The sequence below is a fragment of the Momordica charantia genome (genome assembly GCF_013281855.1).
Source record: "Momordica charantia cultivar OHB3-1 chromosome 6 unlocalized genomic scaffold, Mcharantia_2.0 BLBB01000006.1, whole genome shotgun sequence".
Lineage (NCBI taxonomy): Eukaryota > Viridiplantae > Streptophyta > Magnoliopsida > Cucurbitales > Cucurbitaceae > Momordica > Momordica charantia.
This window is the reverse complement of record NW_028275164.1, coordinates 7,052,833-7,073,700: the sequence shown is the minus strand read 5'-3', so window position 1 is coordinate 7,073,700 and position 20,868 is coordinate 7,052,833. Positions and strand designations below refer to the sequence as shown.

Sequence of the window (20,868 nt, the reverse complement as noted above, 5' to 3'; positions counted from 1 at the left end):
TTGTGCAAAAATTTATATAAAAAGAGAAAATTGAGCACTTGGAAATTATTAAAATTTCCTTACCTTAATGGTCCAAGACTTGCCTTGTCCTTTTTATTTATTTCAAACTCAAATATAGAGGGGCAGTTAGAAGTTATGTTTTCAGTTTCTTTTTTTTTTTTTAATTTAATTCATATTGTTTTTAAAAAATTGTAATAAAAATATTGTTTTAGAAGTTATTCTACATTTTAATATCAAAATTATACTTTTCTATTGGTGAACATTACACGTTATCAAAGAGACGAGAAGAAATTAGAAAGCATACTCTTAGCAACCTAATTGATCGTCAACCAACTCATTAAATATCATATCATGTCTCGTCAACTAAGGGACTGTTTGTTGCGTGGGAATCCAAAATTCACACTGAACGGACATCTGAATTTTCACGTTTATGATTTTCCAAGATTCTCGAGTTGAGGTCATCCAATTTTTACATTTTTACCCTTCATTTTTCTTTATATATTTTCTTTCATCAAAATTTTTTATTTTTTCATAAATAAATTTTTTATTTTTTATTTTAAATTTATAATTTAAACAAATTAATGTATTCATAGTTTAATAAATAACTTTATGCAATTAAGTATATTTTTAAAGTTAGCTATAAAATAAAATGCAATTGCAATTGAGTTATGTAATATCTTTATTTATATTTAATATTTTGAAGGAATTATATTATCAATAATTTGTATGATAATAAATATATAATTTAAAAGTAACATTTTTTTTTACAATCATACCTATGATACTTTCTCTAATAAAAAAAATATCACATGATGATAAGATAAATAAATTTCACTCAAGATAACGGAAAAAATATTAAAGTTGAAAATAAAATTTAAAAATATTAAAGTTGAAAATAAAATTTATATTAAACTAATATAAATTAATTTGCTGTACAAAATAACATATAAAAAAACAAAATATTAAACATAATTCAAATAAATCAATTATATTAAATGAAGGTATAAATTATATTAATATTCATAAGAATATTTTTGAAACATTCTATAAATTTAACACATTTCCAAGAATAAATCTTTCAAAACAAACATGACCTCAAAACATTTTGATCCAAATCCGAATGGGAGAGATTGGAAGGGTATGGTAATAATAAAACAGAGAGTTTAACAAGGGAAGAAAAGAAAAAGTCAATTAAAAATAAAATTATATTCAGACCTAAAAAGTATTTTGAAATATCTGCATCCTATTCAAAGACCTCTAAAAGGGGGATTTTTTTTTTTTTTTTTTTTTTTTGAGAAAAGCACTATTTTGGAACGGGATTGCGAAGACCGTCAATGGCCTGATGATATGAACTTGATAACAGTTATTAACATCAACAATTATGATATTAGAAACATCTATTCGATTAGTGGTTCCATCTATTTGGAAAATATAGCAGACCAAAAGGGCTTTTAGCTTTGTCTTTGTTTTCTTTTTTTTTTTTTTGGGTTTTGTTTATCAACGCTGTAGAAGCTAAACTTAATTCGTCAAAATCAACAGAGTACACTACACAACTGTTTGGAAAGTGTTCTATTCTTTACCCAGACCATCATTCGGCCCGGTCCTGCTCGATCACAAGGGATCGATCGGCCAGCTGATCATCTGCTTTCCTGTTTGTCTTATGGAATAATCCACGGACAACGGCGAACATCCCCACAAAATTCAGCAACTGCAAGACATAACCGAGTTTAGACGGTCTATGGAAATGTTCTTTTCCAAATGAAATCTCTCAACGATGTAACTTGTGAACTGAACTAAATTAAGTTGTCATGCTTGTGTTTGATTTTAATAATCCCAATTGAATCCAGTTTGACAATTTTGATCACAAGAACCGGGATACCTTCTTTCCTCAAAAGAATGAGATGAATATAGGGTGAGAGAACTGCATACCTTGTACACATATTTAGCTGGACAACTCCCATTTCGGTTTCGGCGTTTCACTTGTACGGCGCAAATAGGATGGATGAATTATGGCCGCCAAACCCAAAGGAGTTAGACATTGCTACATTGATTTCCAATCTTTCTTTCTCTGGGCCCACAAGTATATTTGTGTCCTGCAGTAATTCATTGGCATGCAGTATATTAAGGATAAAAAAGATCGAACAGTTTGCATAATCATATGCAATAGATTAGTCAGATCATGAAATGTGAAACAGCGAAACGAGCAACATACCACGCCTTTATCTGGGTTTTCTAAGTTAATATTTGGATGGATCCATCCTGTTCTTATGGCCTGTACCAGGAAGTAGTCTTATGTCAGTAAGTTAACCAGGATTAACAAAATAAAAATGTAATTGGAAACAGTATATTTTAAGTAGCATGTAAAAACAGGAATGCATATCAGGAATGAACTCTTCAGCAGCCAACGCTTGATGAAACCAAATTTGAGAAGTTTTTATAATTCAGTTATAATCATCATGTTCAATAAACTTCACCTGTACAGTGGCAACAGCCTCAACAGCGCCAGCCGCCCCTAGTAGGTGTCCAACCATAGATTTTGTGGAGTTCACTCGTAACTGCAAAATCACTGACATGTCAAACATGCGGATACCTTAATGTTTTAGACAAGTTAAAAATATATTTTCAGGGTTAAATACCTCACGGTTCTTGCCAAAACAATGTATGAGAGCTTCATACTCTTTAACGTCTTCAGCTGGTGAAGATGTTGCATGTGCATTTACATAATTCACATCTTCCTTGGATATTCCAGACTGAGCTAATGCCTTCTCCATGCAGAGAATAATACCAGCCCCTGTTTAAGACGTCATATAAATCACAATAAAAGCTTTAGCCTGTGATATCGCCCAAAGTTGAAAAAAATTATGGCATTATATGGTATGATTCCCAACAGGTAACAATCTGCAAAGGTCGTATCCACACACAAATAGAAACATACAGACAGATGCACACATGACAAGAGGTGAAGGAAGCCTAAAGTATAAAAGAAGTGAAGATTCAATTAAGTGATTAACTCCACTCAAGTCTAAGCCACGTCCACGGATGGCTTAAAGTTAAGATCGTTTGGTAAAGAATTAACCCTGTTTCTTTATGCCAAATAAATTTACATCAGAACAAGTTAAGATGTCAGTCGATGGACTAAAATTGAAGAGTATAGCAGCAGTCACATAAAAATAAAGTTTTAATGCAACAAGTTATTGAATCAATAAATGCAACAGAGAAAAAATAGCATTGTGAGAGGAAAGGTGGGTATTAGTGTAAGTAGCCATAGCTTTAAACAAGATTTCACACGGAAACTCTAATTGAAAATAGCACAAAATTGGAGAGAAACATTGGAAGCTGGGAGAGTGATATTAACTGTGGCTTTGGACATGAACATAAAGGATCAAACCTTTGGACGAGAACAGAACTGGGCACAGGAGAGGAATGGAATGGGCTGGATGATCTAAATTGTTAAGCTTCGGAAATTCAAGTGGCTTCATTGGGGAGATGAGAAATCAGAGAGTCGCACTGAGATGTGAAATTCTAGAAGTGACCCACAAGGAGTCTATGTTGCGGCCTTGTGGGGTCAGAAATGCAGGGACTAATGGTAATTGGAAGGTGATGCAAAGACTTCCTTTCTTCACCATATGATGTCATCTAAAAGTTCAATTCTGAACTGCAGGATTCCTATAGTAATTGCCTTGTTGGCAAACCAGATATCCGTTTTGCAATTTTGAAGTATTTCAGTAAACTATAAAGGCTGATTCTTCTTCTGTTCATAAAGCTTAAACAATATTGAACCTCAGCTCAAGTGTACAATATTATCTAACATATTATGGCGTGTTTACAAGAGTGCTACACATGTCCACCAGTTATGGAGTGGGAGTGTAAGACGTGTCAACAAGGATACATTACCCAAACTTAAGTATCCCTGCTTCATTGCTCTCTAGTGGGGTGTTTGGATCGCGATATTAGTAAGTCAGGGTCTAATAAGCTTAAGATTGGGAAGCTCGGTATCGGATTATGCAAAGGAAGGTCTTATAAGAACTTAGGTTTGTATAATTTGTATTTGGTTTGTGTTGATAATTTGAAAAGGTTAGCATGCAATATGAAAGGTGAGTTTCATAGGCCTAAATCTACATAGCACATGGGATTAGCAAACATGTAGTAACTTAAGATGAACAAATTCATGTAACAAAAATTTTTTTTTTTTATAAGAATCCGAACTTTTCATTGAGAAGAATGAAAACCAAACAGAAATACGGGCATACAAAAACACAGCCCGGATAAAGGAAGCCAACCTAGAGAAAGGGCTTCCAATCCAAAAGAATATGACCTAGCTGATAATTATAGAATAATTTCGAAACAGACCCCCATAAAGAGACATTAAACCTAACGAGATCCCAAACAAACTCCCACTCCCTTTCCACTCCCCTAAAGATTCTATTGTTTCTTTCCCCCCAAATGCCCCACAGAATCCCAAAAAACCTGACCCGCCAAAGGAAACTCCCTTTCTCACGGAAGGGAGAATACAGCAAGACTTCATCCATCATCGACACCCAATCTCTATTATGAGCCCAAGCAATTTCAAATATCTCAAAGAACCGACCCCAAATATTTTGGGAAAACTAGCACTGCTATAAAATATGGTCAAGGTCCTCGGAATCTCGCTTACAAAGAACGCACCACTGCGGCCCCAAGTAAGAAGAAGAGTGCCTCTAAATACGATCCATGGTGTTGACCTTCCCAAGTAAGACCTGCCACACGAAAATTTTTATCTTCTTGGGGATCTTCACTTTCCACAGCGAGGTAAACATCGGGGCCGCCGGGGGAGTAGTAGGGGAGCATAAGAGTTTAAAGAATGAACTAGAAGAGAATCCCCTAGAAGGGTTAGGAGACCAAGCACGGAAGTCCTTCCTATCACAAGAGAGAGAAACTGTAGAGAGCAAGAGAATCAACTTAGACACTTCTCGAGACTCTATATCAATTAAGGATCGAGAGAGACCCAGAGATAAAGACAACCCATCCCCCTCATTCCCCAACACCGAGGCCATCGAGTGCAGCCTTTTGTCTGACAAATGAAAAATGCGAGGAAACAAAAGACAAAGAGGCTTTTCCCCCAACCACGTGTCTTCCCAAAAATAAGTATCATGACCATCCCCACTGAACAAGTTAGGAATTGAGAGAAAAAAGGGAAACCTGTGGAAATAGCCTTCCAAGAGTTTTTCGCACTAGCCTTTAGTCCTCTGCCAGCCACCCAATCGAAGGGATGAGGACCGTACTTACTCACAATGACCCTTCGCCACAAAGCATTAGGTTCGTGGAAGAAACACCACAACCATTTAGCCATAAGCGCGTCATTTCTGTTCCTCAAGTTCCCAATACCCAAACCTCCAGCCGCAGTCGGCTTGACAACTGTCTCCCAATTAACTGTGTGAGCCCCAACCCCCTCGTCCACCCCCTCCCACAAAAAATCTCATGATTTTTTCCAGGGTCTTACAAACCGCCACAAAATACATGTAACAAACATAGGCTTGATGGGTTACACAAAACTTGTGATGACACACCCCCTGGATGGAAAGACAGTGCTGAGTAGTCCTTTTGAATCTCTCTCTCCAGTCAAAATATCATCTGTAACGGCTTCCTTAAGGAAAACAAAAGATCTTTGGTTTGGGAAGGTCATTGTTAAGTCAAGTGGCCCTTGAATTGCATTGTCATACGGGGGATTTGACCAAGTACCAAACACCTTATGAAGTCAAGTGGTTACTATTTGCAATAATACCCTTGGCTGGTAAACTTCACCTATTTCAAGAGCTCCTTGGTTGCACCTATAAGTTTTTGAGAAGATAGCTGTACCTCTCAAGATTAAAAGAGCCCTAAAAACATTTTATCCTAGACTCTTTTGACTGCTTAGATACTAAATGGAATTTGGTAGTTGAGTGTTGGGTAGTAGAACTTCGAAGAATAAGTGAGGTTTTCTTTTCTATGACTCTTTCTTCTTCTTCTGCTTGATCAGAGATAAAATTTCATTGGTGGAATGAAATATACAAAAAGGACAAAGCCCATCCGGTCCAAGAGTTACAAAATGAATTAGAAGGTAACTGCAAAAGGAGGAAACAGAAACCACCAAATCTCAAATTTCAAGCTACTGCTCTGTAGAATATTCAGAAACTCTTCTTTCCAACCAAACCTCCCAAAAGAGAGCACATGACCCCTTGGAAACAAAGAATCTCAAAAATATTGAGCCAAAGCTTCATAGTGGACATGCAACCCCGAAATGTGTGGTTCAGTGTCTCCATACTTTCTTTGCACAAAACACACCAAGATGACGTAACCTCATTGGTAAAAATATTTCCAAGGCCTGACGGCCAAAAAAAGACCTTAAAGTTGTTTAGGGTATTTGGATTTCCAAATCAAGTTACAAAGCATGGTAGGAAGAGTGGCCTGTCCAGAAATGAGAGAGCCATAGGGGACTTTATAGAGAAACACCCAGAAGCTTCAATAAGCCATCTTCTTTTATCCACATCAAAGGATAGAGTCGGAAATCACCAATCCTCGAGAAAATTCACACAGTATTCCTCCTCTTAGCAGTGAAGACCCTTCTGAAGTGAAAAATCCAATAAATTCTATCATTAGATCATGAGACAATAAAACCATCTTGGCTTACGGTGCTGACCAGTCTGTCAAATTAACCAGCAAAAGATGCCTTCCCAAACCTCAGATGTCACTCACCGAGTTGATTTACTAAAGATGAAATACTTCAGCTTGGCTATAGAAAATCATGGGCTTTTCATAATGCATTGAGTGCACATACCAATGAACCAATCCATAGAATTCTTCCATACAATAATTAATTCTATGCTCAATGCGTTGGGTTCATTGAAAATCTCCATAGCCACTTGGAAAGGAGAACACTGTTCTTGAATTTTACATCTCCAACGCCTAAGCTTCCTTTATCCGAAGAAAGCATAGTAGTAATGCAACCTACCAAGTGCACACCACTATTCACAGCTGCCCTTTACTTTACCAGAAAAAATCTCTAATCAGCTTCTCCAACTTATTATCAATCAACAGTGGAGCCTTGAAAACAAAGAGAAAATAAGTCAAAAGATTTGCATTTCCATTTCATCCCTTGTTCGACTCAACCCTGCCTCAAGCACATTCTACACATCTAACTTCTTCTTAACAGAGCCTCTAATGGACTTCCCATTTTCTTATTAGCTACCATTATCTAGTGATCAGGTCCAACACCACTTGATATCAAGGTGAAATTATCATTAGGAAGAAAACAAACAATCAGAAAAGGGAAAATAGAGAAGAACCAGGGAGCTCCTCTATCTCTTCTTTGTCACCCTTTTCCAACTATGATCCAGGTTTGTATACAAAAATAAGAAACAATGAATCAAGGAATATTCCTCCCCCAGTAATCATCTCTCTCTAAGTATCGCTGATAAAATATCCCAAATTCAAACATTTACACCCAAAAGACAATGCAGAGAAACTGTTAATAAATCCACAGAAAAAGTTGTCAAGTTCTATGAAAGATGACCTTACAGACTTAGTAGAGGAAAACTGAGACCAAAGGCGAAGGAAACCAAACAAACCACCCCAGGAATCAACAAAATGAAATGGCAGTCACTAATTTACGAGATGAACAACCACTCTTTGGACACTCAAGGGAGGTGTCCAAATTCACTGCAACTATAGCAGTCTCCACTGTCGCTGCCATACCTATCTCCACCACCTTACTCTGGTAGCATCAATTTAAAGCAAGCACCACAACTAAATGTAATGATTAATGATTATCCAATCTATTACTCATTGGTCCCTAATAAAATAAATATTTCGATGACTGCTCTTAAGAAATATGGTACAGGCAATTTCTCATTATCAATATTTAGTTTAAATTTATACAATGTATTCAATATATCAAATAACTCAAAATTTATTTCTGTCTATCATAATTTAAAAAGTTGATGAAATAATTTTATAAGAAATAAAGGAGTTATATCTTAAACATATTTTTATTCTCTTTGCGATTGAAGTAAAGTAAAATAAATAAATAAACTTTTTTTTTTTTGATAAAAAAAATCCCCCAAATTAATTTGAAGTAGTTACAAATTTATTATACCTAATTATGATTTTTAAATCATATAAATTTTAATTAACTATGAAGCTAAGGATCTACTTTAGAATTAAAGCCGTCAAATAATTGATTTAAACATCACCTTCAATTTGAAATTATTAAAGACAACCATGCATGCTCCTTCATAGATTCTAACAATTTTTCAGAAAATTGTACCAGTTGGGGAGAAAAATCAAGATCCTTAACATATTGCAAATCCATAATTTGTTATAATAATCCAATTAATTTATCAGCTGATGACAGAGGGTTACCATCAGGGTGTGGTTCAGTCATGTGATAAGCATCACAAGTGAAACTTCCACCAAGAAATTCTGCATATATTTGGGCACCTCGTTTCTGCAATTGTAGAATCATGAAATAGCAAATTATATCTACAGATACGTACAACAAATAGATGCATAAAGTTCAGCAACATTATAAAACATTATGAATGAGATAGTGTTGGAACATAATATGGTGCAAAGATGATAAATGCTGCAAAGCATAGGGCAGGAGGGTGCTCCAGTGTAACAGGTGAATTTGTACTTCATAGAATTGAAGGCTGAGGGGAAAATATTCATTTGAAATGGTAGTTATAAACAATTACATTAACCACACCTTAGCATGCTCTAATTCTTCAAGAAGCAAAACTCCAGCTCCCTCCCCCATAACAAATCCATCACGATTCTGTTGAAAACAAAGATGTTAACCATCACAATGGAAAGAATAAGTACACCAGGTTGAAGATTTTAAATATTACCTATTGGTGACTTTAGTTCAAACACATTTTCAAGCAAGAAAGTTCAAATGGTGCATAAACGACATATAGAAACACGACTAACACAATTGGTCATACTTTCCTATCAAGAAAAATTGAATCCTGAATTTTTTTTTCCTTTTTATAAGAGAATCCTGATTTTTTCTTTAATAAGAGAATTTTTTATAAATAAAGTATTTCTTTTAATAAGAGAATCCTACAATTATTTATTCCACCACTTTGCAAGTTAAAAGCCATAAATAAGTCTTTTTTATAAGAAAATTAACCCATGATTTAGATATCTCATCTTCATGGTCTATACCTATATTTAGTCCTGACTAAAGTTTTTGTTTACTGAAAAACTATGATTCACACAATCAGAAAAAATTTATATATATTTTATAAAAAAAAAAAAAAGAAGCTGACATTACAATATCCCAAGGCCGTGAAGCTTTAGTAGGATTGCTGTTTCTTTGTGAAAGCGTGTTGCAAGCAACAAAACCTCCCAAACCTAGCAACAGTAAAATAAAATACATCTACTTCAAATATCTTAGGCAAAAATAATTAGGACTAAAGTAACATAATAAATAGAAGAAATACCAATGGGTATGATTGCTGCATCTGAACCTCCGCTGAGCATTACATCCTGCACATAAATAGTCAGAAACTAAAGCAACAATTCTGACATTTTGATTTTTTTCCTTTTCTACATTACTTTAAAAAATAAAAATAATAAAGTAATAAAAACACTAAGCCAGTGCCACCATTTAAGCTTCATCACAAAATTATGTATTATAATATTATTCATACATAATCCTACAAGGTTTTAGGGTTCATGATTTATCTACCAAAAAGATGGCCCCTATCAAGGACTTTTGGATGGCAGAAGCAAAATTGTGGAATCTCTGGCTGAGAAGGAACTTAAAAAACTTTGACATTGTGGACTGGATTGATATCACTAATCGACTAGCTTCAACTGTCCTTAACACATCACCAGACACTCCCCTTTGGAAGCTCGACCCAAATGGTACTTTCTCCACTTCCTCTGTCCAAAAAGCTCTATCTATGAGAACACAAATCCCCACCCCTGTCCTCAATTATGAGGTTATTTGGAAGGACCACTACCCAAAAAAGTCAAATTCTTCCTATGGGAAGTTAGCAAAAAATCCTTCAACACTACAGATAAGCTTTAGAGACGGACGCCTCACTGGTGTATGTATCTCTCCACATTGGTGCCCCATGTCCGGCCCTGATTCACAACAGCATCTCTTTTCCACACCCATACGGTCTCTTTCTGGAATTGTCTACTCAGCACCTTTAATTGGTCTACGGCTCTCCCTACCAACCCTAAAGCTCTGCTCCACTTTGTTCTTGAAGGCCACCCTTTTGGAAAAGAAAAGAAGCTTCTTTGGATGCATTTTGTTCATGTTTTCTTTTGGAACACTTGGCTAGAGAGGAACCATAGAATCTTTAAAGACAAGGAGTGCTCCTTCCCTGCCTTTTCTGATGACATAGTTGTGCTTGTTATATCATGGTGTAAATGCTCTCACCATCATTATAGTTTTTCCAACCTATTAGCCACTTGAAAACTTATTTTTTAACTCCATTGGTTGGGGCTTCTTCTTCTCTTGTAATTTCATACCATCAATGAAATTGTTTCTTATTAAAAAAAAATAATATGTATATATATATATAATATATATAATATATATACAAGGACAGTTTTTTTTTTTTTTGGATAGGATACAACAAGGACAGAGTGATTTCTTATTAAAAAAAATAATACGTATATATATATATATACAAGGACAGTTTTCTTTTTGGATAGGATACAACAAGGACAGAGTGAAGACGCACAAGGAACATTTCAGTTGACTTGAGGATCAATGTCGAGAAAATAGGGTGTGTTTATGGGATTTTTTTTCTTTTATAAGAAACCAAACTTTTCATTGAGACTAATGAAAACAGAAAACATATACAAGGGCACAAAAAACAAAAGCCCTAAAGGAGGAGCCCTACCTAAAGAAAGGGTTTCCAATCCAAAAGAATAGAACCTAAGAATAGAACCTAACTGATAATTACAAAACAACTTAGATGCCAAACATACTATCTCTCTCCACCCCCTGAAGATCTTGTTATGAAACACTTTCCTAGTAAGCACTTCTTTTTTTTCGGTAAGAAAAAATTTCATTGAGGAGTGAAATTACAAAGGAGGGGGAGGCAGGGCCCAAGAACCAATGGAGTTACATGAAACTTCTCCAATTGGTCAAAAGTAGAAATGTCAATTGTCAAACCACTTATTTCCTTTACTTGTATAGGAGGAGAATGAATAATAGCAATGTAGTGCAGATTCTGCTGCGTAAGGGCTGTTATGGATACAAGGAAACGGTACTCTTTGTTTACAAATAGATGGAAAAAGACAAACAAGAGGTAGTTAGTATAGGGCTAGAGAAAGGGAGGCAAGAGAGGAAAAGGGTGTGCTGTGTATTTGGTGGAACTGTGGTGCATCTCTAGAGTTCTGCAGAGTTTCCACCCTCTCGAGAGCCCAGTATTGTGTAATCTCCCATATTTTCCAAAAATATTCTAATGAAATTTCTATTTGGAGCCTTGTGAAGGCAGCCCATTGAGATTTTAATTTTTTGTTTCGTATTTCATGTACAAGTGTCACTGTGAGCTGGCATTATTTTGTTACTCTGTTGAGTTTAGTTGAATTGTTTGATTCAGTTGTATTAACATTTCAGAGATAGGGAATCTATACAAAGCCTCTCACCCTTGATCACTTTTATCTTTGAATAATAAAATATTTTGTGATCAATCTCTGGAAAATCTTGTGAAGCCTATCAGCTTGGTTCCTCCAAAGCACTTTTTAAGTGTTTTTGAAAAATTTCAAAAATACTATCGACATGTAGTTGAACTTCACAGGAAAAATATATTGAAAAAAGTTTTTAATGAATTGAAAGCACTGTTAGGATGTTGAAAAACTATCACAAACACACTAATAGACAAGTCATATACCAATAGATAGAAAAAAGGAGGTGGAAACTAGAGTAATTCATTCTTTAGTTTCTGAGCAAGTGATGACTTACAGCTTCGCCCCTAATTATATGATTAGCTGCATTTAGTATACAAAAGTTGCTCGTAGCACAAGCAGTAGAAATTGAATAGTTTGGGCCCATCCATCCCTACATTTTTACAAAAATTATTGAACTCTAATGTCAAGAAATCAATAGCTCCAATACGTTAAAGAGTTTTTTTTTTTAAAATCTACTATGACAATAAAAGGATTCACTGACCAGATCCATAGCTAGCATGGCAGAACCCATATTTGTCGTTGCAAATGGAACACAGAAAGGATTCATCTTCTTATATGAAATTCGCAAGGCTTCAATAGCATCATTAAATACCTATTCAATATAAGTTTATGGAAAAAGTTCTGATAAGTAAGAATAATAACAATTAATTAACAAAAACAATGAAGCTGCTTTTTTGTCCCAAACTAGTAAAGATCATATGGCTATCCTGCAGGTCTTGCAATAAAGAATCTCTACAAGGATTAAGATACCGATACTTCCAAGTCACAGTTTTAAGGCAAGTAATCTCTTTCCCATGTAAATAAAGTAGGTAAAATCACATCTTGGTTAAATTTTCCCCTCCAAAGCACTCCCCTGTCCTCAAGCATATAATTAGGGGTTACCTTCATGCCTCCCATAGCTGAACCAATCAGTACTCCACATTTAGTTTTATCCAACTCATCTATTTGGTCGTTTGTAAGTCCACCGTCCTCTAGGGCTTTTTTGCCAGCAATAAGCATGTAAAGCATAAATTTATCCATCCGCTTGGAAAATTTTGGAGCAACCCATCCATCAGTAGAGAAAGTCTTAATCTCTCCAGCAATCCTCTGAAGAATAAACGAACCAGAATTCAGAACAAAAAATAAGCAACATTGGTTTCAGGAATTTTTATAGGGGAAGGTATATTTACTGTGGGGAATTGGGAACAATCAAATGCCTCTATATCGCTAATTCCACTGACACCCTCGAGCAAATTTCTGTAGAAGATGTCAAGATCATGACCTAGAGGTGTCACCACACCCATTCCAGTGACAACTACTCTTCTTTGTTTTGTATGGTGTTTCTTTTTGGTTCCCACATCTTCAGCTGGATGGACAGCAATAGCAACGGTTTCACCTGGAGTTTAAATAAAACGACAATATGGTAGTCTGGTTCAGCAATTTTTTTTTTGTTTTTTCACAGAATATCCACACAGCCCTGTTTCTACTAAGTAAAGTTTTTTGGGTTCAACAAACCCAGAATCCAAAAGGGAAAAAAAAAATCAAACTATAAACAGAACTCACACCAACTTTTTAGGACCATCAAAACTTCAAACTTTCAGGATGAATAAAAAACAACAAGTTTCAGTATATTGATGATTGATTTACAAAATCCAGAATTAGCTAATGACTAAGCTGAGTTTGATAAGATTGTTTATGTTGAAGACAGAGAATATGTATACTGGTCACCCAACGCAAAAGAATATAGGTTTTGGGTTTGAGAAGAGTTGGTAGACATGATTGAGGCAACTTAAATATATTAAAAGTCAGGTTTGAGAACTGCAAGTCAAAATGCTGTAATCCCATTAAAGACAATGACAAATGACATAAACCAGGATCGCAGGTGGTATGAGAGAAAGATGAGATTGCATGGCAATGAGATAAACGAGATCTCATCTCAGCAGGTTGTTACTGTAAACTAAAAAATAACACAGGTTACAGCGCCGGAACGCAATTAATAGATTCAGCGGTGGTGGAAAAACATTAATGCAACTTATTCGATCCACCGTTGAAGTCAAGGCAGACAAGAAAAAAGATCAGAATCTGAATCATGCCAAAAGAAATTACAAGGAACTCGAGGACTCCAGATTCATATAAGCCCATTTCAGAAATCGGCAGTAAAATTAGGTAAACAAAAACAAAAGGGTCCAGTCAAGTACAGCGAGAAGCCAAATGCAAGAAGCCTGCCAAGAGATTTCGAATCAGTCCAGTCCATCGCACATGTAAGAGCTAAACAGACAAGTAAGGTATTGAAATTGCAAACGCAATACAAATTACATCGACACCATCAACGAAACAGTACAGAACAGGTGAAAATCGAAACGAAAACCGCAACAGTTGCAGAGAGAAAGGAAAAAGAAAAAAGAAAAAAAAAAAAAAACTCAATCACCTGAGGGTGAAGGGCGATTCGCACGCCTCCGCCGGCGGTTGGTGGGGAGAGTCTTAGGTCCGAAAAGCAAGGAGAAGCCATTGTTACCTAAAGAGGCGAGAGAGGAAAGTCCGGCGCTAGTGTTACAGTAGTCATCGCAGGGCTCGAAGGCGAGGCAGGAGCTCATGAGGTCGTGAATATTGAATCCACGGAAGGAAGAAATGAATCCGGAATTGAATTGGGAGCTGAAGGTGGTGCATTTGGAGAGGAGCTTGCGTCTCCAGGCGCGGTGGGAGGATGTCGATCTGTTGGAGGAGTGGAAGAAGGGGGCATTGAGGGAATGGTGGGTGGAGCAGGAGGCGGACATGCAGGCGGCAACAAGCCAAGTACAGAGAGGAGATGCAACGGCGAAAGCAGCCATGGAAGAGGAGGAAGAAGAAGAAGAAGAAGAAGAAGAAGAAATGGCTAAAGAGGTGGCGGCGGCGGATGGATTGAAGGTTGCATTTGAATTCCTCCTCCTTCTTCTTCTTCTTCTTCTTGTTGGTGTTGCTCAGAGAAGTGAAGAAGCGTGTCGATGATGGCGAAAGCGTTGCAGAGGAGACGCCAAGTATTCGTTGCGAGAAATCTGAGTCGTCTGAAGCAAGAGAACGAGAACGACAAGTACTCTCGGAATAAACCTCAGCTACAGAAGATGCGCTCAAAAAATAAAAATAAATTTATTATGAGGATCTGTGACCAGAAATAATAATAATTATTTATTTATTATTATTTATTATTATTATTATTATTACGTTTAATATTTTAACTTGGTTCATTGATTTTTATTTGATTCATATTAGTTTCTTTATTTTTAAATATTTATTTTGGTTACTGTATTTTTTTTATTATAATTTCAACTCGACATTATATTTAATATATTAATTTTTTGAAATGTAACTATAATTTTATATAAAAGATTTTCATTGTTGGGTATATAATTTGTGTTAAAATTTTACCAATAAAATCAAAATATCACTTTAAAAGTGAAGGAACTAAAGTTAATATTTTAAAAGTATAAAAATTAAAAAAAAATAAATAGAGAATTAGATTAATTTAAATTAATATTTGAAAAATAGAGAGACCAAAACGAATCACAGTGAAATTAATGTTTTTTAAATTGTTTCGTTACTGTTGATTTTAATTTTTGCAAGAAAGTAAAAGATAATAATTTTAGAAAATAGAGATAATCCAATAAAATAATAATGCTGGCCACGTGGTGGAGCGGAGGCTTGTTTCAAGTTCGTCCCTTGTCACATTTCCGGTGTTTTTAGATTTTTCTTTTTCTTTTCACTTTTCCTAAAATAATATGGTTTACAAACTCCTTTGATTTTTTTTCCCATATATTTTTAACTTAAATTCATTTTATTCTGTTTAAAAAAAAATTATTCCAGTCCTTCTACTTTTGAAATGTTCATTTTAATCTACATGGTTTCACCTTCAAAATATTTTATCGTTAATTAAAATACCTATATTCGACTCAAAGGTCACGGGTTCAAATCTCCACTCAACAAAATCTTTTAGTATCATTCCAAGAAATATATTAAGTACTATCATGATAGAAAAAATTAGATAATATAAATAAAGAGATCAAACCGATAATGTCTATACTAGATTACTAGGAATAAAATATGCAGATAAAATTTCTCCTTAATTTGCCCTTCTATTTCGAAGTCCATTTTTTGTATGGTCTCCAATGCCAAAATATTCATTTCATTTTTAAAAGTTTTTAATAGTTTCGTCCCAAAATTGATTTTAGGTCTTGTTTACCCATCAACATGAAAATCAATCGAAATAAAAATGTTATTCCTTTGATGGTTTTTAGTATAAATTTTCTATAATTAATATTATTGTACTAATATTATTTAATTAAAATGAATAATAAATTTATTTATTTTATTACTATTTTATTGATAGCAAATATTTTATTAAACAGTAGTGAGTTAACAGAAAAGAAATATAGGGTACAAATTGCAATATTTGTATAAATTTAGAGTTGAATTTGATAAAATTGAAAATTTACGTTAAAATTTGATCCAACTCGCCACATTTAAAGATAAAAAATTATTTTTTTTTTCTCTTTTTGATTATATTCCAATTTCTAAGTTGCAGTGGGCATTGGCTACTAATTATTAAATCTATGACTACAAAATAGATAATTTTTTGGATTCATAGGTTGCCAAATTTTCCTTCAGATTATTGGCTACCAGAAAAAACCAAATTAATCCAAATCTTTCCAACCGATTTTTTTTTCAATTTCAATAATACTTAAAAGATGGAGATTCGAACATCTGACTTGTAAATATATATGTCTCGACCATATTCAGATCCACATTAAATTAGTTTTTATCATCTTAAATTTATTTGGTGGCAAGAAATATTTCTTTTACGTGATAAAATTGTATGTACATATATTTTATTTTAATTCTACTGCATTTAATAATTCTTCTTTAGACTTTTTACTCTTCCATCTCATTTAAGATACCATCTTATAGGGTTTTTTTTTTCTTAATGCCACGTGTTATAGGTATTTGGAGGATGGTTTTTTATAATATACATAAAATTTGGCGACATTAATTCAACTACCAACTTCAGCTCAATATATTTAAAATTAAAATTAAAAAATAAAAACAAAACTTCTTCAGCTCAATATTTAGAAATAGGTAAGTTGGCAGATTGATAATTTTACTTTTTCTTTCCAAACAAAAACTCAAACATTGCTAAAGCGAGCGTAGCTCAGTGATAATTGACATGTACCTCCAACCAAGAGGTTGACAGCTACACCAAAACAATTAATGTTATCCTAATGGACAGTATCAGTACGACAAGAACATATATATATATATAAGAAACACATAGAACAATTAATACTAGTAAATTAAATTTTTAATTAACAAAACACACAATTGAAAAAAAAAATTGTTGACTTCATGCTTGATTCACTTGTCACGTGGATAACAATATCTTGCCATATTGACGTTTATTTTGTGAGCTTTTTTTATCCTCACTATAAAGAAAAGACTTTCCAATAGGAAGAAATACTTGGAAAAATCACCCAAAAGCCTACATAAGCTTAAATTTTATTATGATATCTATTATATTGTTTTAATTGCAGATAAAAGGTTGTTTTATTTATTTATTTATTTATTAGTACAACATGCGGGAGTGGGGGATGGAACTCACAATTTCTTGGTTTCTTGAAGATATATGCAAATTACCATTGAGTTATACTCACTTTGTAATTTTTTCTTTTATAATTTAATAGACTATTTAACAAAATATGATGTGATATGGCTGGTCCAGTTGTACTTTAGAATAATGCCTTTAGTGTTTGAAATCACAAACTCACATCTAATGAATCATGCAAGTGCATCAAGAATTTTCATTAAACAATTCGTGAATAATTAATTATGGGAAATAAAATCCTTTTTCTCGAAAAAAAATGTTGGAATTTATGAATAGAATTATTTTAATAAAAAATAAAAAATCACAACTTTTTATGAAATCATATGTTTCTCCTAAAAGTGATGTACTTTTATCAAAAGATATTACTTTACGTGAAAATATATAACTATTTGAATTGCACAGAAAAATCTTCCTTCAAAATTATCTTTTTGTATGATACCTTAATTATTAAAGGTTCGTTGAGTCACGTGGTGAAGTGTTGCATTCACATGTTGGTAATATGTCCTATCCCAAGAGATAATTGTTCGTGAAACTTGAGCATCATTGAGGGAACAAAATTGTTTTAAAAAAACAACACTATCGATGAGTTTGGATTGTTTGATTTTGTGTTTCCTTAAGTTTTCTATACATATTTATCTAACAAAGGAGGTAGGAAATAAAATAATTTTCTATGCAAAGTTTATGAACTATAACATCATACTTAAACAAGGAACTAAAATAAAATATTTTAAAATATGTAAACTAAAACAAAATAAGTAGCAATTTAGAGACAAATAAGGTTTTTTTATCAAATATACATCTAGTTATCTCATGAACAGACTGCAGTTAAATTATAAATTTATTGTGTGTGTATATATCAGAAAGAACTTCAATTATGCCAATTCAAACTTAACTGTTAAGGCATGTATCGCTGATCAAAAAGTCGTGTGTTTGAACCGTAAAAAAAAAACTTCAATCATATCTTTAAACTTTAAATCTATGATTTTGTCCACATCAAAATTAAATCTTTTTCTTTCTAGTAAAGAAAGAAAATTGAATTTATTTTTTATTGCATCGTCGAAGAGTTCATCGCTCCTTATTTCTCAATTTCTCATTAATTTATTCAATAATTGTTTGATATATTTCTCTAAATCAGTTTCTAAATAGAACCATAATTCAAAACTGATAGACACAATTAAATTTTTCTAAAAAATAATTGATTAAATAATCACGAGCTAGTTTATGAAATAATTACATAACCACCAAAACTAGTCCAATTTCTACTCCCTCGTGTTGATTTATTTTTTCATTATTGATTTTATATAAGAAGAAGAGAAATGTAATTATTTGATTATTGGGCAGAAAATGAGGCAAAAATGGGGCCCTCCGGCGGCGGTCCACCAACTCCCACCGGCCACCGGCCACCGGCGGGTGGATAGCTCGCCCGTTTACCCACCAAAATCCAACCGTCCATTCCACTGCGTTGATAACGAGAAGGAAAATTATAACTTTAATTAAATATAAAAAAAAAAGTCAAAATAGAGCCTTTCATTAATGCTTCAGTCCCAAAATAAATTAATTACATAGCTTCCTATTTCAGGACTTAATTCCATATTTATGAATGTTTTTAATTTTGGGGTTTGAGTTATTCTTGATAGAGGGTGGAGATTTGGTGTAAGAAATTTCAAATTAATTCTGTTATCACACGAAAGTGAATTACGTGAATTATTTGAAATCTTACGTTATTTAATTTATGACAAAAATAATTTATTATTTCTTTTGTCAATATAAGTTTAGCTCATGGTATTTGTGTTTGACAACGAGGTAATGAGTTTGAATTTTCAATCCTACTAAAAAAAGTAATAATAATAAGATAATTGAAATTTTTGGTAAATTATTTATTTTACCTTGTCATATTTTAATTTATCACCAATAATTAATTAAAACCGCCTATATGTGAATTTTAATATATTTTTTAGTAAATAGGTGGAAGATCGAACTCAAAACCATTTGATTTGAGATATATGTTAATTACCACTGAGTTATACTCGCTTTTGGCATGTGAATTTTGATATTAATTAATAAGAACAAGCATACAAGTAATTGGGTAGTAGCTTTCTTAAAAGCAGGCTAATCACACACGCAAACACATACAATGACATGATTTTTAGCATGATTCATAATAAAAATGCATTTATTTATTAAGACGTGAAGTTTTCATATAACTTATATGACCATCACACTCTTACTAACATAACATAATGTATCACATAAGTATGTAGTACATGAAAAATATGTATACGATAGGTACCAGAGTACCTACCCTTTGTATTATTGTTTATTCTATATTTATAAATAATTCTTTAATATTAGTAGATCCCAAATTCTTTAATATTAGTAGATTCTACGTAATTGATCCTAATCCTAATCCCGTATAGTGCTCTAAAATTTTCAAAAAAAAAAAACCCCCCTTATCAAGAAACTTTAGGGCATGCCACTAGAAGCATGTTAAACCTCTCCCAATATTTTCAATAATATTATATTATATCATAGCGCATGCCATAGATGCAAATAGCAAGAGATGTACATGAAAAAAAAAATTATAAAATAGAAAATAAAGAAAGAAACAGAAATTTTGGTTTGTTTTTATATTTAAAAAAAGTAAATTCACGAAAAAATAAAAATACAAAATAAAGAGGCAAAAACGTCATCATAAATGCCTTAAAAAATGTATTATATTAAAAAAAAAAAAATATATATATATATATATATATATATATATATATATGTATAAGATTTAGGTAACCATCTCGTGATTTTGTAATTTATCTCAAAGCTTTATAAAGCAGCTTTGTTCCCAAAACTCCCTTCCCCCTCCCCGTCCTGGTTGTTGATCCTAGCAAAAGGTTAGAAAAAACTCGATAAAGTATATCCATTTTAAAATTAAAATCTAAATACTAAAATTCTTACAAACTAGATCCTGGGTTCTTGATTAAATTCGTTGTCAAAGAAAAGAAAAACATTTTACTCCACTTTCTTCTAAAGTTGCCATATCGATAGTAACATCTAATAGCAATTAAATAAACGTGACCAAAGTCCATTTCAATCTAATTTCATTTTCAATCATAGTACAGAGGGAATTCAATGGAAAAGGAAAATGATAGGCTAATATTTTTCTTCTGGTCATGTTGTACTAAAGAATGTAATTTTAATTTTTAAAAATTATGTTTCAAAGACTAATATTCAAAATTATTGTCATTTTTCTGTCTTTATAGAAGTAAACTTTTTCTTTCTTTTTGATAGAATAGCATTTTCATCAATGTTCTTGAGAAAAGAGAAAAAATAAACAGAAATGAAAAATTATATAAAAAAGAATCAATTTAAAAAATGTGTCTTTAGGAAAATAGGAAATGTCAACAAATGCAGCAAAAGGAGGCCCTAAATCAACAGCCCAAGTGGTCCTCACTCCTCACTGAGTTGTATGATTAACAATGGAAGAACCCTACTTGGATAAATTGTTGATAGAGTACCAGATCCTCAATAATAGCAAAAATACAAAATAATAACAATAACAAATTATCCATCTTACTTCATGGGGGTAAGGCTCT

General features: G+C 33.2%; 1 protein-coding gene across 3 annotated transcripts; it reads right to left on the bottom strand.

Moving 5' to 3' along the window:
* Positions 1-1,379: 1,379 nt before the first annotated feature.
* LOC111016524 (3-oxoacyl-[acyl-carrier-protein] synthase II, chloroplastic) lies at positions 1,380-14,745 on the bottom strand. Of its 3 annotated transcripts, XM_088125307.1 has the most exons (15): positions 14,081-14,744; positions 13,851-13,874; positions 12,843-13,048; positions 12,556-12,759; positions 12,155-12,265; positions 11,948-12,043; positions 9,462-9,507; positions 9,293-9,372; positions 8,723-8,791; positions 8,377-8,461; positions 2,637-2,791; positions 2,475-2,555; positions 2,213-2,272; positions 1,930-2,093; positions 1,380-1,708 (listed from the first exon to the last, which is right to left on the bottom strand). In XM_088125307.1, exons 1-14 carry the CDS (start codon positions 14,478-14,480, stop codon positions 1,977-1,979), a joined length of 1,734 nt encoding a protein of 577 aa, XP_087981433.1. In that variant the 5' UTR covers positions 14,481-14,744; the 3' UTR covers positions 1,380-1,708; positions 1,930-1,976. The 3 variants fall into 3 exon arrangements, with proteins under 3 accessions (XP_087981433.1, XP_087981434.1, XP_022147655.1); XM_088125308.1 differs by lacking the exon at positions 11,948-12,043 and having other exon boundaries at positions 14,081-14,745; XM_022291963.2 differs by lacking the exon at positions 13,851-13,874 and having other exon boundaries at positions 14,081-14,743.
* Between the last annotated feature and the right edge of the window lie 6,123 nt (positions 14,746-20,868).

Bases quoted from the DNA above. Each gene is read 5' to 3' on its own strand.
- LOC111016524 (XM_088125307.1), bottom strand. From the start codon at position 14,480: ATGGCTGCTTTCGCCGTTGCATCTCCTCTCTGTACTTGGCTTGTTGCC. The intron at 12,266-12,555 runs GTAACCCCTAAT...TATATTGAATAG, and splicing joins CAGCTATGGGAGGCATGAAG to GTATTTAATGATGCTATTGA. The intron at 8,792-9,292 runs GTAATGTCAGCT...TGTTTTCAACAG, and splicing joins CTTCACGGCCTTGGGATATT to AATCGTGATGGATTTGTTAT.